The sequence below is a fragment of the Cryptomeria japonica genome, chromosome 4, assembly GCF_030272615.1.
Source record: "Cryptomeria japonica chromosome 4, Sugi_1.0, whole genome shotgun sequence".
NCBI lineage: Eukaryota > Viridiplantae > Streptophyta > Pinopsida > Cupressales > Cupressaceae > Cryptomeria > Cryptomeria japonica.
Genome location: NC_081408.1, coordinates 450,321,680 through 450,348,995, shown reverse-complemented (window position 1 = coordinate 450,348,995; position 27,316 = coordinate 450,321,680). Strand labels below are relative to the sequence as shown.

The following is a 27,316-nucleotide window of genomic DNA, read 5'->3' as shown; positions in this document are numbered from 1 at the left end:
CCAAATTTCAGAGCAAAAGACCAGGACAGGGGCGTGGGGCACCCTGGTCCTACCAGGACAGGGGCGCTGGGCGCCCTGGTCCCTGGGACAGGGGCGTTGGGCGCCCTAGTCCTTCTGTCAGACAGCAAGTTTCAGACAGCTTTTCAGGTTGCAGAACAGCAGTTTCAGGAGCAGTTTCAGGGGCAGTATCAGGACAATGGCGCTTGCGCCCCTGTCCCGAACATTTTCACTCAGATTTTAACTTTGGGTACGCATTTGCATTCTTGTCTTGTCCTTGTGTTTACAACTTTCCATTGTTTAACCTTAATTCTGCAATCTTGTTATTAGTTCATACTTGCACTTTGGGATTAGGAATTGAACTTGTATCATTTTATCTTTCAATTACAACAAAGGAATAGAAATCCTAATAGGTAGCCCGTGGCTCTCTCTTCCACAAAAAGAAGTAGCCAATTGTGTGATACCTTTAGGCTCTTTCGTATTCCACAATGTGTGTCAAAAGGTAGGATTAGGACATGTTAGCCTAGTCTCACTTTTTCCCCTACACAACCCTCTAGCAAGGTGACATTCTGATTGAGTGTTTGAAATCCTTTAACAAGGTCACTTCTAACAAAGTGAAGATCCTAACAGATCTGAGGGAAATCCCTTAACCGGGTCACATCTAGCAATGTGTTTGTAATCTTTAACAGGATTTGCTTTTAACCGAGCATACTCTAGAAGAGTATATTTCTTAGTGGGTCCGAAATCCCACAATGGTTTTTCCCTATTTGGGTTTCCATGTTAAATCTGGTGTTATGAGGTTTATATTGTTCATATGCTTTTGAGTTTGCATGTTTAACAGTTTTGGTTATATTACTGATATATATGTTACCGAGGTTGAATCTGATGTTTTTATGGATGATTAAGTTTGTATGATTCACCCCCCCCTCTCATCTTGTTGGCTATTAGATTTGTACTTATATTGAGTATCAAAACTATCATTTATTGGATGTCATCTCTTTGAACGAGATCAATGGTAACTTTTTCTCACTTGTCATGCTATGTAAAGACGTAAATTATTCTATATTCAATAATGAAACAAAATACTCTTTATTCTTAAATAAACTCATAAATCTTTTAATAAGTCTATTTCAAACACTTATTCATCCTAAGCTCTTGTAGATAATTCAAATGATATCATAATAAACACTAGATTTCTATTGAAGATAAAGCATATTCATAAAATAGTATAAATTTTAGAAGTATCTCAATCTTATCTTCATACAATGCTTGGGATTTTCTAATGCCTTAAGTTTAATTACAAATATAAAAGAAAGAGAGAGATGCGTCCTTTGATATGCAATCTAAGCTATCTTCAATATATTCTTTATAATGAAGACGAGAACAAGATTCAGGTGCTTTTTCCGCCCAACCTTGAAGTTTACACTTCCCCAAAATTCTTGGTCAATCAAGAATACCCGACCCTGCACGAATTGCTTAGCAAAAAGAATTCAATAGACAAGATGGAATCTGGTGCATGCCTAAATGATACATGCATTTTCAATTTTCTAATTCAATAAAGAAATAAGCAAGTTCAATCAAGGATATGGTAGAGTGGATAAATAAAATGATTCCATCTATTTAAATGGTTATTCGATTACTCGACCGAGTATAATGCCATGCATAGCATTGAAATTTAGTTTGGAAAAAGAAAACTCTCTCTCTATAACCCATATTCGGCACCCGTCCTGGAAGGTAACTTTCCACAACACAAACCTATATAGCTTTGTTCATATAAATCTAGAATAAATATTTATATAGAAGACAATCTTTCATTGAATAGAAATAGAAAATATCAACTTCTTATTACAATCAATTATATCTAACAAGAACAACAATCTTTCATGGATAAACAAACTCATATCTGAAAAGAGAAAAAATTTCACTTCTATTTTGAAAAGTAATTCAAAAACAAATATTAAAGAAAGAAGGTGTAGCGCATGTATGTACACATTCCTTACATATAATTGAATAGAATGAGTACACATTCTTTTAAATAACTTATTTAATGCAATCCTAACATGTGTTTCTACGAATTTAGTATTTAACTATCCAAGTTCAATAATTCTTTCTATGATTATTAAATAAGATGATATCTCATGATACATATCCCTATATGGCTATTTAAAGGAAACTTTCAAAGAAAACCATCATGACTTCTATTGCATGAATCTAAATCTAAGTTTAGCTATTTCCTTCATTATCGATCTAAAGCAATCAAATCTCAAGAGAATTCCTTATCTAAAATATATAGCAAAATATTGTTCAAACAAGAGCTTACCTCTATAGTTTGATGCCAAATCTGCGATGATCAACACAACTCTTCTTCCAAATTTGACTGTGACTCTTTCCTTTACTTTCTTCCTAACCTCTTCAATATCCTTCTTTCTCTACGTTTCCAAGTCTGTCATTGTCTTTTGATATCGCTGCTCTCTATTATATCATCCTTATTCTTTGTATATTTCCTCCACTATCTTTTTGTGTCTCTCTACTGCGTGCTTATGCTTCTATTTATCCTAAACTTGTGCTACGTTTTCTCCTTCATTTTAGGCTTGCATTACTGCTATATCTGTTTCTCCTTGCGAATTACATGTTCATTAAAAACTCTTAGTTCTTGTTTATTGCCAGTCGCCATTATTAGATCTCCACTATCAACTTCCTACTACAAATAAGACTATGTGGGCTTGGTCCAATGGTATACCACATGTGCAATCTGTGTTAGAGTTTAGTACAACCACTTTAGTGGCAAGGTTGATGTCTATATCACTTAACCTTTGCAACTGGTGTTCAAATCGATCACTAAGTTTTAGTTGTTGCATGAGTCGAGGCTTCTTATCGACTTCACCATAACTTAATGTTTGCTATGAGTTGCATTTACTACCATTGTCTGGTTGTGACTAAACTACACTATATTTCCTCCTAGTTTTGAGCTTTTTGCCACTCTTAACTCAAGTTTAACAAAGTGTCACCATTTATTTTGATTACTTGCAACCGCCTACGTTTCCTGCCAACAGTTTCCTAAGTCTCTGCCAAGTCGATTAGTATCAACTTTTCTCAACTCATAGTCTCCCATGAGTCTTAGTTAATATTGTATCCTTAGCAAATAATTCCCTTTTCATCGTGGCATGAAGTTAATGCTTAGTCGACTTCTCTTTATCGATTTCCTTATAACATGCAATGACAGTCGCTTAAATCAAGTTTAATCAATAAGATCTGCCACCTTATATATATATATATATATATATATATAAAATGATTACATTTATGAAAATATAAACATAGAGGTTATAACAATATAAATGCATACATCATGATTATGTATATGTATACATGATTTCAATAAGAAAGTAATCACATTAAGAGTAATCAATATAATTACATATATACCATAATTACCTACGCATATATATGTATAAGATCGAGTCATAGTTATTCGAACTAATATACATATAAAATATGTATAGTTATATTATAATCTTGAAAACCAAACATTAAATATAGTTTCAATAAATCACATACACCTGCACAAAGAATGTTAAATCATAGGGTCACTATTTATTTTCAAATTATTAACAAATTTCACTCTCATAGACAAATAAAACATAACGTTTGCCATCACTCACAAAATTTCATTCATAACTCAAAATCATGCAACAATGCAGACACACACACACACACACACACACACACACACACACACACACACACACAAATATTCACTACTATGGTGTGTGAGATTCCTTTAATCTAGCGAAGTCCATGAGATAAGATAACTCTACCTGAACCATGTTCTCACCTTCATTTGCGTTCACCTGTCCCTGCATCCACTTGCACTCAATAGCTCATCAACGATGACGATCCCAATTTATAGTAAAAATAACACTAGTCATTCAATTGCATTTGCATAAGTAAAGTAATATAAATCATTTCATTGCATTTGCATTCTGATTGCATTATCATCATAGAAAAATTTCATTTCCATTACAATTTTATCTCATAAACGAAAAGTATACATTATTTTCCTAATAGCATAATTATTGAAAAATATGGTTCGTGACATGTTACCTTTCCAAAGAAATTCTCTGATGATTTTTTCAATTATCTGAATCACCGAGCTAGGAGCTTTGAGGACTGAAATGTAGTAATTCGGGATAGCTGCCAGGACTGTTTTGATAAGCAAAATTCTTCCTTATCATAAATAATTTTCAATGATACCCTAAAACATGTGTACTATCAATATCTAATGTGAGTATCAATTAATGTTTCTTTAATTCAGATATATCAATAAGAAATTTAGTAGGTGACAAATATCTAACATTCCCTTAGATATATAATAAGCCATAATAATTGTTGTGAGATTTTCTCTTCATAAAATATAATCAATGTTGCAAGAAGAGGTAAGGAAGATGTAGCTTTAGACTAGTTATTTCCCACAAAAAATTAATCTCTTGTGTAGTATCTTGTACCACAATATTATTATAGTCTAGGAAAAAATAAATGAATAATTATTATTACCTATTCAACTTTGAATGTATTGGTGCCAATGAGATCTTGTACCTCATGCTTAATAGTTAAACGATATCTCGTTTAATACTTTTTGACTCTTTGATAGTTATAAGATTCTTGATCATCACAAGAATTTGTAAGTGGTTTATAGGTATCTAATAGATGACTAAGAGGAAGTATAATTAGACCAAAAATAAACAAACTTTGGAGCACATCATCCATGTATTCTTGAAGCTTATAAGTGAACTTCCTAGGAGCATTTTGTTTAAAATAGAAAAAGAAGAAGTATTTGCCACTTGATTCATATTTTTGCTCATATTACTATCTTTTGAAAAATCATGTTGACTTAATGATCTATATTTAGAAGTATTACATGCAAGCAACTTATATTATATGTTTTAAACATGTGCACACAAATACATAAAAGAACAAAACTATTCAACTACATATTATATTTAATTGATTTGATTAGCACTTTCATAAATATATTTTGCACTTTGGAATCATGTAAAGGAGTAATCAACTCAAGCGCACAAATTGCACTTGAATTTAACAAAAATGCTAATGTGTTCAGTATATCATTGGGCATTCAAATAAACTGGCAACAATTACTCTAAGGTCCACCTTGACTTTGAATTGTGTTAATTTTTTAAAGTGAGGTCATCAAAAGAATGAATATAATATCGAGGAAGTGAAAAGAACCACTCTATAGCAAAATCATTCAAAGTGTGTGGAAATAACTTTGTTAACAACTCATGCTTAAAAATAAAGTCTACTTATGCAATAAGATAATATCCAATATGTGTATTAGGTCAACCCTTGCCATCATACATGAAAAACTATGGTACTAAAAATCCTAAAAGATGTGGACATGCCACAATATCATAATATAGCGATGTCTTCAAAATCTATAAATTCATCCATAGGCTTGGCATCCATTCTTTTTTCTACTTTGTCTATTTTGTGAAATAATTCATAAGACAAAAGAAATAGTGGTGATTAAATGGTAACCACTAGGAGGTATATGAGAAGTGATAGGAGTGGATGAAGTAATGACTTGGGATAAAGGCAATAACATATAAAAGGTACTTAAGGTTGTAGCATCGGAATTAGGAATCATCAAAGCAATATAAAGACATGTTAATCATTATTAGCTCAATCACACATTGCAATGATCTAATCCTAAGCACACTCAATAGAGACATAAAAACAAAGCATTCAAAAGCAAAGATCATGCAAACCAGATGACAATTTGGATGCTTCTTCCATGCGGCTCCATTGTTCTTCTTTCCTCTTCAAATGAATTTGTGGATCTCACCTACAAGTGCACATACAATTGAAAGCAAGATTGACATTGATGAAAAGCTCAAGAGTACTAGAAGCATAAATTCGATAGCCTGATAGGGATTACCAATTATTAGGGATTTGATTGAAGAAAATCATCCAATTTATAGATAAATTGGAGGAAAGACAAGATTAGCATGACAGTGATTCGAATGGAAATTCAAATCAAGAATAGAAAAATTATGACATGTTGCTATGCAAAGATTTATGACAATTTTATGACAGATTCTATGACAAATTGTTATGTCAAGACAAATTCTATGACAAATTGCTATGTCAAGACAAATTCTATGACAAATTTCTATGTCAAGAACTTATGACGATTTATGACAAATTTCTATGTCATTTCCATAAATTTAGGAGAGAAATAGGAGGAAATTGAATTTAAGAATTAAGAAATTAGGAAAATTAGAAAAATAGGAGGAATTAGGAAAATTAGGAATTAGAAATTAGGAAATTAATGAAAATTAGAAATTAGTGAATTAATCAATAATTTTTCATTTATTAATAATTCACAAAGAGGGAAAATTGATGAAAGATTAGGAAATTAGGTGAATCAATTAATAATTTTTCATTTATTAATCAATTCACAAAAAGAGGAATAATTAGCCAATTAAATGAATATTTAATTGTAATGAGAAGACTTAGGATAAATAAGTAATTTATTAATCCTAAAGGAAGAAAATGATAAGCAAGGTTAAATGACTAAATCATGAAACCCTAGAAGGTGAATTAGCAATGCGAGGATGACAATTAGGTCTTGACAAAGGATAGTTGATATCGATTCGATCATGATTTTGAATTGATAAATAACCAGTGTTGATAAATGATTTGATTAAGATTGATTGACAAAAATCAATGACAAATTGACCAAATTGACATGATTGAAAAGGACAAGGATCGATGACGAATCGATCGCAATATGACAAGATTGACAAGGACAAAGATTGACCAAAATCATGACTGAAGGTTGTTGTCGACAAGACCAAATTCGAAGGCGAGATGATAGAAGAATGACTCGATGCTCGCAAATGATAAAAACCAAGTGCGTGACATAGGAGAAATGTTAATGCGACGCAAAAACCTAAAACGAGGCAATGCGCAAATGTTAAAGTATGACCCTGCAAGCGTTGACCATTTTTAGGTGTCTACAAAGGGTATTTAGGGTATAGGATGTGATACAAGACACAAACGTAGCTTGACAAAGTGGGATAACTATAGGCCTAATATTAGTGAAGGTAAAAGGATTGGACATGTGGTACATCTTATCGGTATTGGGTATCACAAGAAGATTATATTCATGAGATATGTCATAAGGTGGAGGAAAAGTAGAAAGGGAAGCTAAGCACTGAATGGTGAAACACTAGTGACTAGGGTATTGTGAGGATAAGCAGTGGTAGTGGAAAGAGTAATGGTAGAAGGAGGATTTATGGTAGAGGTGAGCATAGGTCCATTAGCTACTATAGAAGAAGAATAATTACCCAAAAATGCATACAAAATTTCATGTCCCTATGGCTTATTTGCAAACATATCATAAATTGTATTTGCTACTTGTGTAGGTTTTTTCAAACCGACCAATGTAGAAACCCATTTGTAAATTCTTGATTAGCAGATGAGCATCATGCCATAGGTCTTGTTGTTCTTATTATGCAGATCAAAATATACTTCATTTTATTAATATGGGCCATGCTAGGGTTTATGTAGACACTCCTTCTAGGAGGTATAAATAAAAGATAAGAAAATAAAGCTTAAATGACTACTTTTAAATTGAAAATTTTAAAATAAAAAGGGCATGCTTAAATAGTTTCACCAAAATAAAAAGGAAAATAATGTTTCCTTAGTGAAAGGTGTTTAGGTAGAATCAACCTAAATTAAATAAATATAGTTGAGAATATTAATTTGACTATGAAATTTGGAAATTGAACAAGATACAAGATGATACTTAGCTCAATGAACAAAGAATGATGCCAAATGGATAGGGTCCTAGAATTTGTTGGTTATTAGACTTTGGAAACAATACCTCTTTTAGTGTAATTGTGTGCATTGGATCTAAATGTTGTCAAAGGACAAGTTTGTGAGCCTAGCAAAAAATAGTGACTATGGATTTGTACTTGTGCTCTAAATTCATTTCTAGATTTTGCAGGGTTTTTTCTTGCAACTTCATCATATATGTAGTCTTTTGCTCTATCTATTTTTAAAAGCTTGGGCTAACAATATTAGTAAATAGATTTGTTAGTATGTTGTATGATTACTCCATGAAGACACTACACATGGATTGAATTCTTTAAAAAAAAAAATCAAACACAAAGGCAAACACCTAAGATGCATAACTTTTACAGTTTTCATTACACCAAATTGAAATATGTTACTATTGATTCTTCTCTAGAATGATTCCTTTATTCAAATGATAAGATGCATAACTTTTAATGTTTTCATTACACCAAAGGAGGCTAGCTACCCAAAATTTGAAGTTTGAATTTTAAATTGGAAAGGGACAAGTTTGTGTTGTGACAATGAGGTCATCCTTGCAATGGAAACTTATCTTGATTTGGATTTAAAAGTAAGATCTAAGTGGCAAATGAGTAAACAAAAATAAATCGTGAATAATTGTGATAGTCACATGAATAAGATGAATGTATAAGAATGCATGCATAATTAGATTAATAGAACAAAACATATAAAAATATTTATAATCTAAAAAACTATTAAAATGAGTCTAATTTCACACAAATCATATCATTTATCATAATATACCTATATAAGACATTGTCTAAAAGTAGACACAAAGCTAAATATAATATAATATTAATTTGCTAATTTTAGCATTACAAATTCATATCGTAACACAATTGCAACTGTCTTAAAAAAATTGACAAAAAAAAAAGATCCGTGTTAGGGCATGGACTTACGGCTTTACGAGACTATTAAATGAAAAAAGAAGAAACACTTCATATTTTTCATTGTGGAAAGACCAGGGCATCAGGGCGGCGCGCAAGGGATCCTTAGCACCTTCAGACGCATAGTTGAGGGTTTGGGTAACAGGGTAGCGGTGGAAGATCATGGGCACGCCCGAGAATTCACGAGAGCCATGCCCAGACAGAATTTTAGATGATGTCGGAGGTGCCTTCGGCATGGGAGCTGTAGGGGGATCGGTTTATCATTTTGTCAGAGGATTTTACAATTCTCCCCGGGGGGAGCGTTTAATTGGCGCAACCCAAACTGTAGGAATGAATGCACCCAGAACTGGGGGAAGTTTTGCCGTGTGGGGCGGCCTCTTTTCGGTTTTTGACTGTTCCATGGTTTATGTGAGACAGAAGGAGGATCCATGGAATTCTATCATAGCAGGCGCTGCTACGGGAGGGTTTCTTCAGATGCGCCAGGGCCCAAGGGCTGCTGCCAAGTCCGCTATGGTTGGCGGCGTTTTGCTTGCTTTGATCGAAGGTGCAGGGATTATGCTCAACCGCGTTTTGAGTGCGCAGCAGCAACAGTTTCCTCCCATAGAAGAAGGAATGATGCCCAATATGCAGGGAATCCCTAATATGCAAGGGATCCCTAACTTGCCAGGGGTTCCCGCTACGCAGCCCAATTTAACGGAACCCAAAGAGAAAGAATCTTCTTCTTGGTTTGGAGGGTTTTTTGGCGGTAAGAAGGAGACCCAGCACAGTGGAGGCCGCGGTATGGCTGAGGTTTTGGACAGTTTTGATCAGCCTAGTGCTCCTGTGCCTAATTTTGAATATAAGTGATCATCTGAAACAGTTGGAAGCTTCATGTTTCACGTTTCCAGGCAAGTTTCGTGTTTAGAAACATTAAATTTTCATAGGAATTGTATTTGAAAAGGATTTGGACAAAACTGTATAGTGGTTTTTACATTGATAAAAGTTTCTTGGTTGTTTTCTTTATTGTTTAGTTGAATGATTCATTGTTTTTTCGAGTATTACATCATAAATTTATGTGTTATTTTCTGCCAATGATCTCTTTTTTCTAAATGTTTTAATAATGGGTATTCTGAGTACCGGATTTTCTCAAATACATTTAGCAAATTTTAATCTAAAATAGATGAAGTATTTTTGCCAAAATACACTTGCCTATTGTGTTTGGAGTTTGTTTGGAGAGAGTACATGTTATGCGTATAGGATTCTAGGGTTTATAAAGTTTGTAGGTATAATCATGGTGTTTCTAATTTGTACACAGTGAATGGGCGCTGGTGTTGGGATTGAGGGTTTAATCGTGTCTGCATCCAGTGAGCTCTTTTTAAATTGACGGTGATAAATATTTATAATGCCAATTAGATTAAATTGATTAGCGGGACCTATTAAATACATTATTTAAGATTTACAGTTTAACCAGTCTTTGGATTTTGTCGTGCAACGTGTCAGTGGTGTTGCCCTAATTATTATTTCCATCCCTCCAATCATTCATGTCCCATAACTTATTACAGGTGAAATTGTTGTCCTTGTGAATTGTCATCAATATTGCAAAATCTTTCGCTCTCCTTGTTCCTCTATTCCATCACGTTTCATAGATTACTATCCACTCAATCTTTGACGCTAAACTTCCTAAAAGTTTATGACAATCTACTTCAAATTTAATTTAAGAGATTTGTTTAACTTTTTTGCGTACAGGTACACCAGCGCACAATTTTTGTAAAACTCAAATTCACTTTGAAAATTTTATCCTACTAGTAGAAAGGTTTAATTTAGTGAATTCCACTATTTTTTGGTGTAATAACTTAGTCTTTTTGGCATATCTAAGCTCACATGAGTTCAGAGAATCCTCTAGTATATTGTTTTGCCAAATGAAAGTGTAGATTTTATTTTATACTAAAATACTCGACATTTCTCAAAACTGAGAAAGTTTGTGAATCTATGAATTCCAGAGAAGTGTTGAGAAATGAGAGCTGTCGCCATAGGATCTAGAAGCATGTTAAGATCCAAAATTTTGCCATAGTTTTAAGATAACGAAGAGACCAGTTTCTTCAACATGGAAGCTAATATCTCCACTTTATTTGATATTTTCACAAAACTCATGTCAGCAATGTTGGAGGAGGAGGGATAGCTAGTGGAAGAAGAGTTCTAGCTTGTGAAGGAAAATGATGAAGCAGATCCATGTTTGTAATGTCCCCTTGTTGAAATAGGATTTATTAATAAATAATAATTATAAATTAACTAATATAATTAAAATTTAGTTAAGTTTAATGAATGGTCAAAAGGCATGAAATGAAAAGTTGTGACTCCCTCAAACATGAGATATAAAAGGGAGAGAAGAGAACTTTATTTGAGGGAGAAAAGGGATGAAAGAAGAAAGAAGGTGGCAAAGGAATTAAGGAAGCATTAATGGGAAGAAGATAAGAAAGTGATTCTTTCAAAGGGGCAGCAATGATGAAGTGTTGTGACTCTTTTGAAGGTTGGTAATTGTAAAAGGTTGTGACCATTATGAAGAGGTGTGAAACACTCCTGCTTTGGTGGGGAAGCTAGTTTTAGCCTTGGAAAGAAGGCAAGGATCTTTCTTATCATGAGGTTGAATGCTTTCAGGAAGTTGATTAAGATATTTTTTTTGTCACGAGTATGAGGAAGAAGAACTTCATAATTGACACATTCTTGATAGAAGCAGGGACATGATGTGGGAGTATGCTTTGGAATTATGGAAGCATGCAATATTGTTGAATATCTATAAAGATAACTTATAAATTTTGTGAACTACTTGGTAGGTCTGCATGATCATATCTAGAAAGATTTGACTCTCATGATGTTACAAGCAGTAACAATGCTAACAAGGACTTGCACATTGAAATGAGTAGAAGGAATCATTGGAATTTTGGTGATTTCACTTTCACGTCTTAAGAGAATTTTTCTTAAAAGTATTTGAATGGTCAACAAGCAATTTTTTTGTAAAAAATTAAGGAAGCCACACAGAAAGGACTTCTTCAATTTTTGTGGTATTGATGATCATACAAAATCCACTTGTTGCAAGCTGCACCTGGAGCTTCACCCCTAATCTAATAACTAGAAACATTATGAAAGAAGAAGTTGACATCTAAGGTGTATTGGTAGGAGGTAAGTTTGCAAGTAAGTTGATGTGGAAGAATCTGATGGTGAAGATCTTGATATCAAAGGTGTTAAGAGTAGAAACTAAGACTCAAAATCTAGAAGCATTTGGAGATGTACCCACCGTGTTGGCTTTGTAATGACATGAACTTGCAAATGAGGCATGCAAGTAGCAGCTGATTACATTGATGAAGTTGGTTGTTATGTTGTACCTTCTGATGTTTTTGAAATCCTTTTCAAAAGCTTTTACTTATGGGGTAGTGGTAACATATCCCTGAATAAGTATTAAGTTGATTAAGGATATAAATCTTGATATCTTTCTTGCTCACAAAGACAAGCAGGTACTGCCTATGTGTTTGTTGGTATGGCAAGGAGTATGATCGATGCCACTAAGAAACTTTTGATGTTTTAAGCCAAACATTGAAGGTATAATTATAGAATTGTTGTTTCCTAACGGAAGATGTGCCAGGGAGTATTTGGAATGATTATCAAGCTTGTTTGAAGACCAAAAGGTTTGCTTCCAAAGAAGTAGGACAGGATAACCACCATTAGAAAATATTGTTTCTTGTTCCTTGCTCTTGAAATTCTTCGGGAGTTGCATGAATTTTTGTATCAAGGAGTCATATAGGTCAACTCAACTTTTGAGTGACCTATATAATTGGTACTGAAGAAAGATGAGATAACGGAATGTGTTTCACAATAAGGAATTCAGAAAAATTACTAGTCAGAATTTATAATATTTGAATATTTGATTGATAATCCACTTGAGCAATTGCAATATGTGATGAAGGAAGAACAATTTTCATAAAGTTGGATTTGGAAACAGGCCATGATGAAGTTGACATTTAGTATATATAGAACTTCTGAGTTGACACACAATTGCCAGTAGGATGCCAACATGTGAACACTCTGAATAATCTATGTTGCTGGTTCTGATTCAGTGGTTCACCGATTTTTTTCCTGTATTCCATACAGCAAGGTATATGTACCAAAAAATGCGTGGGTCCAGACCAAATTTTGCCCAACCTGTCCAGGTTCCTCTAAGATTCCCAGCAAACACAGCTTCATAGCTCTCAATACTGCACTAACTGAGGGGCAATTAATTAATATAACAAAAAACTATTCTCTATACACAATCTCCTTGTAGATAAAAGTCTTTACATGTCCAACTTTATCCTTAATCCGAAAGAGCATTTACTCTCTCACAACAGCAATACTGACTTAAAAAACTACACATTCTTCCTAATTTCTTGTAGAATGATATTATTCAATCTCAATAGCATCTTTTCTTGGGTTAATCTTCTTGATGAAGTTTGTATAATATGCCCAATAAATTCATCATTTCAATCGACATCCTTTGCCCATTGACTTCTCTCCCAGACACTTGAGTACAAATAAATCCAATGCTTGTATGGTTTTACTTAAAAGTGATAAAATAATGACAAATGGCATGTGCACTTAAGGTCCTGTTGTGACCATTTCACACATCGCCCCATTAAAATGGGGACCCCCTCTTTTTGTTTCTGTTTTGCTTGTTCTTCTCTCTGCTTTTAGGGTTTTGAAGTAAGTGAGTGAGTCGTCTGGACTAGGGTTAAGCCTTAGGGGTTTCTTTTGATATTTTCAAGCCAAGTCCAGTCAAATTTTGAAAGAGTATTAAGCATCCTCCCGAGGATTGCAATTTTTGAAATAGGATGAGCTTGTCAGGGAGTCAGGTATGTCTCAGGTTAGGTCTAGTCAGGGTTTTTTGAGGGCAAATTCAAGCTATGTCTAAGTGTTAGCATTTTGAGGATGGAATTGTGCATTTTGTCGGGATAAATTTTTGACCAAATTTTTGATGGCTTGATAAATGGTTCCCGGCCTTGGAGATGACCTAATTATGCCTTGTGAAGTGACTGAAGACCTAAATTTTGGATATTTTGGTTTATAGAGGTGAAATCGCCCCTGTCCGTCTCCCAGGGACCAAGGCGAAAATGATATTTGGTGCATCTTGGTTACTGACTTGTTTTAATTGTTTTGTGCAGGGTCTCCAGGGGAGGTAATTGGACGTAAATTGAAGATTTCGAAGATTTTGAAGACTCGAAAATGATAAATTTTGAAGGGTTGAGGTGAATTCGCTCCTGTCCTCTACTGAAGGACCAAGGCGAAATGGTTTACTTAGGTCATTCTTGGCCTCGATTGGTCAAATTGGAGCGCCAAGGATACAATGATGGATGAAATCAACATGATAGAGCACCCAGACTTAGTCAAAAGCAATGAAAGGTTGAACTTTTTGTCTAGCAAGATAAAATCGCTCCTATCCCTCTCCAAGGGACTAGAGCGATTTTCTTTGTACACACCTTCTTGGACCTTTTTGCACTTGGGCTCTCGTTCACAGATGGCACAAAGATGATATCTTCCCCAGCAAAGGAAATTTGAGATGAAAAGTGGAAAGATTTGGCCTTGAGGACAAAAGGCGCTCCTGTCCCTCACTGAAGGACCGGAGCTTGAATTCCGAATTTGCATTATCCGCACAAGATTTAAGTGATTTCGTGATTTGAAGAGGTCAAGAGAAGTATGTTTTATTCGTTGAATATAACTTGAGTGGCCTACCAAGGAGAAAATCAACCTAAGTAACTAAAGCGCTCCTGTCCCTCACCAAGGGACCAGAGCGATTTTCAAAGGATGCTCCTGTCCCTCTCCAAGGGACCAGAGCGATTTTCTCACAAGACAAATTTTTGGCAAAGGTAAAGCGAGTTTCAAGTTTTAGATGAATGAAGGAGGACGTAATCAATCCATTGAAGATAATTTTGAAAGTTAGCAAAACACAAGTGAGCTCATAATGGCCAAGGCGCTCCTGTCCCTCTCCCAGGGACCAGGGCGAAAAACACATTATCAAGTCTTCCTCCCCAAATTTGGACGAATCCAGATTAAGACATAAGATTGGGGTGATATTTAAAATGCTTCAAGGAAAAATGAAGTTGCAAGGACCACAAAACTTGATGAAAATTGGCTAGGGCGCTCCTGTCCCTCACCAAGGGACCAGAGCGAAATCTTCAAATATGCCTAATTTTGGAATGCTACTTTCGTTTCCAAGACTCAAGATGGAATAAGGAATGACGTTTTACGCCTTGAATGTAATTAGATATTGATGTGGTTAAGAATTTGTGCAATAAACTAAAAATCGCTCCTGTCCTTCACTGGAGGACCAGGGCGATTTTCATGAAATCAACAATTTTCCTCCAAAGCCATGCCAAGACAAGGTGATACAAGATGGGAAATGCCTTTCAAAGGACGATGAACAAGGAATCGACCCCAAGAATCAACAATCTTAAGCTCAAATGCAAAAATCGCTCTTGTCCTTCACTGGAGGACCAGGGCGAAAATCCTTGGAAGAGCTCATTTTGTCTTAAGAAAGCGAGTGAAACATGCATTGAAGGGACGAATGAAGATCATTGTTTACCCCCAAACATGAATTGGCGATTTGGAAGACAAGGACCAAGGACAAAAGGTAAGATCGCTCCTGTCCCTCACCAAGGGACCAGGGCGAAAGTGCTTTAAGGCACACTCCTTCCAAAGAAGGAATGAATTAAACTCAAGGTTCCCAATAAAAATGCCATTTTGGACGTCCAGGAAGAGACTTTGAACGTGAAAAGCAAGAAATACAAGGCCAAAAATGAAAAAGCGCTCCTGTCCCTCTCCCAGGGACCAAAGCGAGGTTCTTAACAAAGTGATATTTTTACCGTGCCTAGGCGCCAATGTCCTCTAAGACACACTAAATGCCAATTTCGCTAAAACTCCAAGATATTTTAAAATCAAATTGACATTTAATAAAAGCACATATCATTTAATAATTAATTTTTGAAGCCTTAAAAAAAAAATCAAAATTTTCAATTATAAAGGCATTTAAAATTAATTTTTTATTAAATTGAATTTAAAAATGGAGCGCTTAAGGTATCTTTTTTAATGTTTTTGTTAAGTCGGCCTTCTCCTTTTATTAATTTTTATTTGTTTTTGGCCTATTTTCGAAGTCGGCCTATGGGAAATTGCAATGGTGAGCACCTATATAAGAGAGGTATTGTGAGCGATGTTAATCCATCATTCAATCATTTATTCAAGTACGATTTGGAGAAGCAAGGAGGAGTGCGAAATCTGGTCTAAGTTGGAGCGAACTTTGTTAGAGGCTAGAGGTGGAGCGAATTTTCCTCAAGGCGTTGAGGACTAAAGGTGGTGGAGTTGAGGCTCGTGAGGATAAAAGGGAGGCGCATTTTGCTAAAAGACTTCGATCTACCTTTTTTCTAGCGAATTTCCTCATTTTGTATCGTTTTTTAGAGTTAATTCTCAAGAGGAGGTGTCAAGATGGCGACCCCAAAGGCAGGAGCATCCACTAGTCGTCCAACTCTCATGAAGGAAGATCAAAGGAATGAAGAATTGGAGACCAAGATTGTGTCAAAATGGAGCAACATTGGAGATACCAACTTGGGAAACTTCAGTATGAAGAAGTTTCGAGAGGTCCCTTATATTGGAAAGCCATCACTTATCGCAAGGAGAATAATTGAAAGTGGCATTATCAAGGCGGTCGGCTTCCCTCCAGCAGTCTAGTGTCATGAGCTGATGATCGAGTGTGCCCGCCATTATGACCCACAATCAAGATCAATCATGTCCAAAGAAGGAAACACTTTGGCTTACCTTTCAGAATAGGCTATTAGTGAAGCTCTCCATCTGCCAAAACATAAAGATATGATTTACAAAAGCTTGGAAGGAGCTAGATCCATGTACGAAGATGATCCAGACACTTGCTTGAGCATCATCAATAAGAATTGGTTACTCAAAAGTCGTCCTCGCCTGAGCAAGATTCCCAACACACCACATAGGATCGACTTCCAGGAGGAGTACAGAGATTTGATAACTTTGCTCAATCGAGTTACTGGGGCTCCTCATGCCTTCTATTTTGAGAAGTGGATGCTCTACTGCATCCAAGTGATAGTTCAAGGGAAAGGAACAATTCATTGGGCTAGAATTATTAGCCATTGCTTGGACGTGCAGTTGAGAAGATTGAAGGCTACCAAGTCATTCCACATGAGCTCGTACATCATATATGCCTTGATCAGGAGTTTTGAATATGCAAGACTACCTCACAGAGGAGTGATCGGAAGAGGGCCCAGGGAAGTCAGAGTTTGTGATTCTTATGTCCATTTGCATCATCCACCTGGAAGTAACTACAAGTTAGTTAATGATACCTTCACGATGAACATCACCAGGACATTGCAAGGTGGGATTCACAATCGGATATCTCAAGATGCACAAGAGCTTGTAAAGAGGTATGGTGCTTGGTTTATCCAATTCCAGAAGTTTACATATATTAGAGTTCATGGGTGTCCTTCACCTCCATATATGTTGCCAAGATATCCGACAGACAGGATAGTGTTACTTGAGGTGACTAGACAGTTGGCAGCTTATGCAAAGGTATTCAGACACAGGCATGGAAATGGAATTCCTGTGCCTATCATACTAGGGAATTCAGTTGAGGTATGTCCTAATGCTCTAGCCATGGATGATGCAGAGAAAGAGTTGGCCTTATATTCATTTTCATTCTTTGCCTTGAGAGAGAATTTTGATCCTTATGGATATATAGAAGAAACAGTTGGTAGAAAGTACAAGCACGAATTTTAGATAGAGGACTTTTTGATGAATCTTTCAAGTGATTTAGAGGTGAAAAGAAAGATGCATTCCAGATTGCCTTTAGATCTCATCAAGAAATGCAAAGTTTACAGAGTGGTCGATCAAGCCCGGGACAATGGCAGACATCTCCAATCATCTTATGACCGAGAGGACAAAACAGTGAAGATAGATTGGAATGAACCTGAGGGTTTTGACTTAAAAGCTTTGATGGCTCCAGTTTTGTCATGTACTTGCAGATGGGTGGATATACAACATCAAAAGTTGAGAGAACAGAACACATCGATGACTTTTACTTTGGAGGAAAGGCCAGGGGAAGGAGGAGCAAGCACAAGCGAAGGCAATCCTCATCCTAGGAGCACAAGTGAAGACAATCCTCACCCTAGATGCGTAAGTGAAGGCAATCCTCATCCTAGAAGCGCGAAAAGGAAAGAAAGACTTGAGAAAAGGGAACCCTCCAAGAAGAAGCAAGAGGCCCATCGAGATCACTCGTCTGGCACATCTTCCCGACATGAAAAAAGGACAAGTCAAGGACAAGAGAAGAGGGTACTTGAAGTTGAGGAATCTATGGAATCAATGGTCCAGAATGATAAACATGAAGAAAGGCAAGCACCTCAACGTTCATCAAGTCAATCTCCCCAAGTCAATGAGCTACATGAAGACAAGAATGATGATGAAGTGACATCTCCTCTCCGAGAAGAGGGATTAGTGCCTAAAGAGATACAAGTCAGAGAGACAAGGTCCGCCATTCCAGATTGGTTAAAGGAGAGGCTAACAAGGGTGATTGTGATCGAAGACGAAGATAATGTGATTGATTTAGAAAGCCTTGTTGGAAATTCTCAGGGAGTAACAGAAAGGAAGAAGGCCACTAAGATGTCCAAGATGATCAGAGATGAGACAAGGTCTAGGAAGTTGCAGATAGCTACACCAGCAGTGGACAAATATGAAGGTGAAATCCTTGCAGAAGAGTATGATGTAGAAACATTTGAACTTGGTCCACTCACAGCCGAGCAGACACTGGATGAGGCAACTGATTCATTTGAGGCACTTAAAGACAAGCTTAGAGAAGAAATGGAAAAGAATAGAAAGCTTGAGCGAGAGGTCGGTGCTTGGAGAGGCTACTTTAGCCATCTCAATCAGCCTTTGGGACGTCAGGATCCAGCAGTATCTCCTGTTCAAGCACTTCCCCTTGAATCAGTTGGTGAGGCAGAAAGAGTTAAGAGCTTGGTCCAGCTTATGAGCTCTTGGATTGACAAATCCCATACCGTTGCCATTGAGTTCGCAACAAGAATGATGCAGACCACCCATCGAGCTATCCAGGTTCTTGAGGTCATTCACAACCTAATGATAACAGTAGCCGCCTTTGCCCACACTAGAGATGTTATCATTCCTGTTCTGCAAGTAATCAGGCAAACGCCAAGGAAGATCTTAGCATAGGAAAAGATAATGGATGGAGTAGCTCATAATTTACTCCAGTGGTCAACTCTACTTCAGATGAAGGAAGTTCTTTTCGAAGACATTAGTACCAAATGCAATCAAGTTGAAGAGGTCATCCATCCAATTCAGGACAAGGTGTTTGAGGTGTTGTGTTCTATTCTTGGCAGAAGGATTGAAGATGAGACGGATGTGAATCTTCAAGAGTTGGAGGAGAAGGTCAAGGTCATCTTTTGCAAAGATGAGAATGTTATCACAGATGAACAAAGAGATCAAATGTTCACCACTATGCTCCTGATTGAGAAAATCAAAGAACTCAAGCCTGGATGGGACGTAGCTCTTCTCAAGGCTTTTGATCAGGTCATCCACTTGGAGGAACGAATGAGGAATCTTCCAGAGATTCCTATTGCTGAGATCGAAGGAATTGTGTCTAGATTCACTGCATATGCTAAGAAGGAGCATTGGAAAGGGAACAAGGTTCTAGAAGAGAGATTGTTATAGATGATGTGGCACCTTAATTATCATTGGTCTATGTTTCCTAGATTTTTGTGCCAATTAAATATTTGGCTATGCATTTAATATTGTTCAATAAAGGGGGAACTTTTTGTAATAAACCCTAATTAGGGTTTAGGTGTCAAAATCTCAGCCGTTGATCTTCTTTTGATCTTGGCCGTTCATTGTAATTGAGGATGCTATATATACCCTCATTCATTTTCATTTTGTCATGGGAATATAGATAGAGAATAGCAGAATAGAATTAGAGCTTTTGGAGAGAAGAAAGTTATTTTGTAGCAAGATTGAGTTTTGAAGAAAGAATTTTGAGCAATTGTTGTCTATTTTTGGCTTTGAGATCAATAAAATATTGAAGTTATGGTGTTTTATTGCAATTCTTGTGGCTATTTTCATGGTTGCTTACTTTCTTGAATTCTTCTTGGTCGAAGTAGTATTTAAATTTGAAGGACTAAGTGTTGAGCTTGATCTTTGGTGAGATTCACGTTCCAAACCACTAGCTTCTTGCTGATTGTAAGGACGCCTTGTGTGGTCAACTGGAGATATTTGGATTGCTTAAACTTTCAGTCATTATTGAACTATTGATATGTACCTTCATGGTAGTGTCTATGATTCTTGATGAATTGAAAAATCAATAGTCACCTTAGAAGATCGCATCAACTTCAGTAGAGTTGTTATTCCTTGGCAATACTGAAATTGGTAGAATCTTACCAAAGCTAGCCTACATTGAGTCATTCTTAGGATTAGATTAGAATCTATCTCTTGCAAACCCTACCTTTTGATCTTTTTGAGAACTTGTTAGTTTTAGGAAACCCTGTTCCTGCAATAACGGAAACGTAAGGCCCCTTGATGAAACAACATTCACAACGACCACTGGTGCTTATCCACACGTAGAGACCCTACATCGAAGAACCTTGGAGTCATCCTGATTGATCCTTTTTGCGACATCTTCAGCAATCAGAGGCTTTATTCAAGAGAGGATAAGGTACGCTTGGGTATTTTATTCTGTGTTTGATTGTGTACAAAATACACGTCAACAGGTCCCTATGGCCTTAAAGGAATTAATTTGGACATTGGCAGTGGGGGCTCAGTCCCCAACACCACCATCTATTGCAATCGGGAATGCATCAAGCCCTAACTTTGGTCTAAAAAAGCAAAAACAAAAACTGTTTTGTGCTGCAGCAGAAATAATTTTTTTTTCCCCTTATTTAGTTTTAATTAACAATAACAGCATCAATTTCTTATCTTATGAATATTTCACCTTTTTAATTTCTCGTTTTTTTTTTTGCTGGTTAAATCCTCAGTAATTGAAAATTCCATATGTACTTTTGGTTTATTGAGGCAATTTTGCTGAAAACAATTCTATTATGACATGGGCCAATTTTATTTTTTGCATATATCTGGGGTATTCTTTGAATTTAAACTTCTTATTAAAAACTATTTCAAATCATTAGGACGTTACATGTACTAATTCTAGCCAGAAATTGACTTTGGTCTAAGAATATGTAGTGGCTTGTTATTCCTGTTGTGCTACCACAGTATGTCTTCCTCTCCATAATCATTGGTAATTGCATGCCCATTTGAGCTGTTTAGATGGTTATCCTTTACGATCAAGCTTTTTTTCTGGAACAGGGTGGGATTTGTAGTTTTATTTCACTATTCTGTAATTGAATGATAGATATTAGATAGTACGAGTTTCCTATCCAGGCAAGAACTGAGACCATGTTGACAAATGCTTTTATGTTTTAAAAAACATACAATGCACATCCTATCGAAAATGGTTGTTATTTCTCCTATAATCAAAATCAATCCCAACTTTCAAACATTTGTCTGAGGATATCAAACAATTATTCAAACTGAGGATTAGAATATTCAATATATATTTATATCACTAAAACATATAGGCTTATAGTTAGTCATTGTGAAGGCGAAAGAGAATAGTATGCAATTCTAAGTGTACAATGGATTCAGTTAAAGCAGGCTTTCTGTGTGAGGAATGTGACTGCTTGCAATTCCTTATGTTTTTGTAATTAGTAAGTTTCCCTTTTTCTAACTGCTCTAGGGGTCAATGGACCTTCAGTTAAGATAAAACAAGGTTTTTTTATTTGGTAAAATTCACTCAAAATGAGTGCCCTTCGTTAAGTTTTAAGGTATGGTGCACTTGGAATTGGATGCAAGCGGTTTATTGACTGTTTATAATTGTCTTTCAGGATCTGTTGAGAAAAAGTCTGTTGATTGTACGTCTTTTGAATGTGTTCTCGTCATTAATTAATTGTATACAATCACTTTGATAGCTATCCAAATGATGGACTCTCTTTTTACGGTATATTAAGAATTTTGATGCATTCATTTATGAAAACATAATAATAAGAAACTTAAAGTTAAGTATGAAAATATAGTTTCTTATTTATTTTCTCTAGTATTTATGCTACATTGCTTTCTTCTTGCAGGTTAAATGGATATTTTATTTAAAGTAGTTGTCATTTGCTCTGTTGTGGTTTGGGTTCTTTGGCATGCCCAAATAAAACCACCAAGATGAAGGTGTGTATGTCTGAAAGCGCAGAATTGCCCTCATATGAGGTTCTCAAAGTTGTTACCAAAGCAATTGGGAATAATATCCAAGTTCCCTTATTTTACATTCTTTAATGTAGTGCTCATTTTCATTCTTAGCACATAAATCTCAACATCATGTTTATATAAGCATTAGTTGAATACCTAAAAACGAAAGAATTGTTAGATTAGTAGAGAAAAAAATCAGAAGGTGGGTTGTTGTTATAATAGAGATTATGAAACATGTGGTTGAGGTTCTTTTTGTGATGGTGGGACCAACAGAGTTTATTCTGATTGTACAATGATTTATGATAGCAAATCAGTAGGAAATCCAGGTTCAATTAGTCTGCTCTTTTAAACTTTCCTTTTCTAATAGAGCATGCTACGCATGTTTTTTCTTTATGGGTATGCTAGAGAACATTGTGGATTTCTTGATATTTGGCCTATATAATTGTAGACATTTTAACTACTCAAAAAAGCTTGTGCTACTATCGGAAAAACTTAAAATAATGTTCAGAAAGAATAACTTTAGCATGCCTTACCAAGAGAAATCCTTCCACTAGTGGAATATACTTACAGTTGTGGCTTTGTAGGAACAGATCTAACATTTTAAATATATCTTTGCTATACTTGTTTATCAAGAAGGAAACTGCTGTTTGCCAGTTTTAGCTTTTAAAATCAGTCTACTGATGATCATGTCATTGACTGTATCAAAGTGATATTCTATCCAAGGCTGACATGAGTAGATGTTTAATTTTGTATGGTATTTTAAATGTTGAAAGAGAATAAGAGAAACTTGGTAAATTCATACTAAACTAGGAATTTAGAAAGTGTGTAAAGAAAAAAGATAATTAGCGTCTATGGAAATGTTGAAGATAATCGGTCATCTCTATAAATTTTATTTTGGTCGAGGCACGAAAGTATTGCATTGGTCGTTTAATGTCAACATGAATAACCTTGGAGCATTGAAGAAATTTCTTCGTGATCTAGAGATTATCCATAAAGAAATGTTGAAACTCGGGTTTGGGAAGGTGATGGTGCATATTCATAAGAGTTGATTAGAATATTAAAAAAAAATAATTACACAATCATTGTTTAATATTAACATCCAAGGCAATTTGAACATAGAAGTAGCTCATGAATGTTTGTATAAGAACATCAAAGGATGTAACTAACCTAATGAGGAATTCCATGCGCCCTCACCCCCGCCCGATTAGAATTACTTTCGTCGAACTCCCTCCCGGTCCGATCAGCCCTCACCCACGGTTGAGCTCTATGCTCTATGGGGTCCTCGAGCTTCAACTATAGGTAGGAAGGCTCCACCTGACTTCCTTCCATCCAGTTCTTCATGATAGGAATCTTTTGACCGGGTGATAGTGATGTTGCTTTCTTCTCTTTGTTTGCTGTCCTGCTTCTCTTCTAAGATCTGGACAGATAAAATAATCTATAAAAGTGGAAAGTAAAATTTTCACAAGAATGTTATCATCATAAAGATAATCAATGTAAGTTGCATTGCAGGATTGCACATCTATTGTGGGTGTTTTCATTGTTTGTTAGAGAGAAAATCAAGATACCACAAATATGAGTGGAAATGGAAATGATATATCATCATTAGGGGCTTATGTTGTGGACCTTCCATATGTTGTAGGTCCACAACACTAGAAGGAATAACATAACTAATTTTGAAATTGTCAAAAATGATAAAATAGGGGGCATTCTAAGATAAGGATAACTTCTCTTTAGCAATTGTCAAAAACAATAAAATAGAGGTAGTGATGGGAAATGAGGGGCCATAGAATAATTGCACAAATGTAGTATAGAATCTAAGTACCATATATGGTATGAAAGATGTTGAATGGGAAGACATAGTAAAATGTAAGTGCAAGAAATAGGAGATTAGGTTAATATTTAAGGATGGGTTAGTAAACGAAAATAAGAGGAAACATAGAGGTAGTTATCAATGGATATATTACAAAGGATAGAAGAAGAATGAGCAATTTTAAAAATGCTTTGTTCTAGAGCTATGAATTTGTGAGGTCATAAATGAGGGATCTTATAACCATTTAAACATTCAATAATAGCACCCTAGTGGGGTTTGAACCTTAGTGGCAAGAACAATAGCACCACAACTTACCATCACAACATGATAAATGTTGAACGAATGAGCAATTGAGGGGAAAATATAAGTTAAATTTTATGGAGATAAAGAAGTATGCATAGAAAAATAGAACAATGATAAATAAATTGGAACCTACATTTGTGATAAGTTAAAAATGTGGGGTGCTACTTGTGAAAGTGGAGGAGTTAGACAATCATCCAAATATGATAGGTGGAGGATTATGGAGGAGTAGATTGATGAATGACAATTTTAGAAGAAATGGAGGATTTGCTCAAGGATAAAATAAAAGTAGGCACTAGAAGAAGGATGAAAGAAATGTGAACACGGTGAATTAACAGGGTGGTTGATAACACAATTGAAATCTTATAGTTGTAAAATAATTTTGGCAAAGTGGGTGTCGTGATAAAAAATTCATGAGAATTAAAAAAATTAGTGTCATCATCAAAATTATTGGAAATAGAAGGTATATGAACCATGAAAGGGTTAATGATTATGTTGTAATGAATTGAATTGAACTAGGATATGTAGCACATGAATTATGATGAGAAGTAGACATTAACAAAAGTAAAAGGAAAGATGTTTTAATGTACGAAATATAAGGGACGATATCAAGGAGGGGCATAGGAGATGTGTGAAAATTGGTTAGGAAAAATGAACTAGAATATAAGAGAGGGAAATGATATATGACGAACTAGGGATACAAAGTTCTACCCCTTATACATATATCAATAAAATTACAAATATATACACATTAGCATCATAAATAATCAAAATATAGTGAGCTATGCTAGCCCCACCTACGTTGTTGAATAAAATTAATCCCTGTTTGAAGAATTTTGTCAATAACAAATTGAAATGACAAAGAGGATGTACCTTGAACTCCAAGATTCAATTTCTTAGTTGTATGATTTGTTTTGTTTGCTTCTAGCTTCACACTCATCTAAGATTTGAATTTTTCATCAATTTCCTTAGTATTATGTTCAATTCTATATCAATCTAATAGAATTGGTACAAAATATAAAATAATAACTACATACTATCAAATTCAAACACAACATGAAAATAATCATTCCAAATCTTTAAAACATGAAATTAATAGTTGACACTATCAAATTCAATCTAGAAACATACAATTCAATTTTTCTACAATGTCAAAACAAGAAAATGATTTAGAATTGTTAAACAATCATTGAAATTTTGTCAAAATCATGAAAAGTGTGTTTTTGCTAGAGAATGCATAATAGACAAGGTAAAATAGAGTATGTGGGTGTTGCAAGGTGTGCGCCCTTAGTCTCCTTGTGTTGTGCAACACAAGGCTTGGGTTTGTGACATGGCTTAACCGCCTCCTGTGGATTCTATAAGTCTAGTGGTTGTATCAGGCATTAACATGTCGATCTTTTGGTGCAACAACAATCACACTTGTAACAAGTGGTATCAGAGCTTGGTCACAGGTTCAAACCCTTCGCTTACACTGGCAGGGGATTGTTGCAAGGTGTGCACTCTTGGTCTCCTTGTGTTGTGCAACACAATGCTCGGATTTGTGACATGGCTTAACTGCCTCCTGTGGATTCTATAAGTCTAGAGGTTGTATCGGGCATTAACAGGTCGATCTTTTGGTGCAACGACAACCGCACTTGTAACAGTGGGTTCATAATCTTAGGCTGTACATGCTTTTTTTAGCCATTTTTTGAAAATTTATTTTCCAAATATGCAAGCGCACTAAAATGCATTCGTGTTTATGTATTGCAATAAAGAGGGAGGGAAAGAGATGAAGAGGTAAGGATAGAGTTATGTGTGTGTGTGTGTGTGCGCATGCGTGTGCATGTGCGTGCACACATACATACATACATGTATGTATGTATGTGCACGCACACTCAGAGAGAGAGAGAGAGAGAGAGCTCAATAGATAGAGAGGGAGAGGGAGTGAGGGATATAGATAGAGGGAGATATATATAAAGTGATAGGGAGAAAGATAAAGAGATATGGAAAAAGAGGTAGAGAGATATGGATTGAAAGAGAGTCAACAAAATAGAGAGAAATAAAGACACCCACACACACACACACATAAGGTGATAGAGACAAGTTATAGAGAGGGAGGTATAGGGGGGAAGAAAGAGAGTGAGAGATATAGGGAGACATAGATACATCTCTGGATCTTTGTCTCTTGCTCTGCACCCCTTTATATCTCTATATCTCACTCTTTTCTAAATCTTCCTCTTTATCTTTCTCTCGCTTTCTTTTATTTTGTTTCTATAGAAATATGAACGTGTAATAACACAAGCACACTATAACACACTTATGCTTCCTTGACATAGGTATCGTTAATACTTAGGGATGGATTTGCCTTGAGCATTTAACCCAAAAGGTTGGAATTTTTATTGTAAATATCGTCATTATATACCTAGTTAGCTAATAACCTTTCTAGGATTGACCTATCCACACCTAGCTTACGTTTACTTATGTTGTTCTATGTTCTTGTCTCTCTTCATATGGTTGAGACATTTGTCCTCATCACTTGAGATACCTAGCATATTCATGTTTGACATTTGCTCACACACTTGTCAAGTGAGCTCTCACAAGTTTTACACCTTTGGAGGGGTTCACTCCTACCTTCTCAAGTTCATCTTTGCCTATATATGCAAGGTCGATCATTGTATTATACAATCTCCATGTTATATGATAGATATTCTATTGTGTTTATCATTTCACTGATGAAAGTTGTTTTCACGCCTTTAGATTCGTGGCTTACTCCAACATGCTTGTCAATGTCCAAATGCGTTTTTTAACAAATCCTAAAAAAATGACTAAATCTCAAGTGTGATCTCCATTACCTATTTGCACATTTGTTAATGTTGAGTTGAAAAATACCATAATAATGTCAATATCTCTCTTCCCTTTCTAACCACATAATTTTTTCTACACGTGAATATCTTAAGATTTTGATCTTTAATTTTTTTTGCTAAAAAAATGTTTATAGTTTTTTTGGTTTCTCTTTTTATCCATTTATAACAATTTGAAATAAATCATTTTTTTATATTCTAGACTCTATTTTATACACATTCAATTTTAATTTTAATTTTTCAAGATGAGTCCACTTTATCATATACTAATTTAAAAA

The 27,316-nt window shown here is 35.4% G+C and overlaps 1 protein-coding gene across 1 annotated transcript; it reads left to right on the top strand.

Moving 5' to 3' along the window:
- Window positions 1-8,764: 8,764 nt before the first annotated feature.
- On the top strand, window positions 8,765-22,481 carry LOC131033732 (mitochondrial import inner membrane translocase subunit TIM17-2). Its single transcript, XM_057965002.2, has 2 exons — window positions 8,765-9,670; window positions 21,980-22,481. Exon 1 carries the CDS (start codon window positions 8,946-8,948, stop codon window positions 9,627-9,629), a length of 684 nt encoding a protein of 227 aa, XP_057820985.2. The 5' UTR covers window positions 8,765-8,945; the 3' UTR covers window positions 9,630-9,670; window positions 21,980-22,481.
- Window positions 22,482-27,316: the final 4,835 nt, after the last annotated feature.

What these genes read in the sequence shown, in the direction of transcription:
- LOC131033732 (XM_057965002.2), top strand. Translation starts at nt 8,946, where the DNA reads ATGGGCACGCCCGAGAATTCACGAGAGCCATGCCCAGACAGAATTTTA.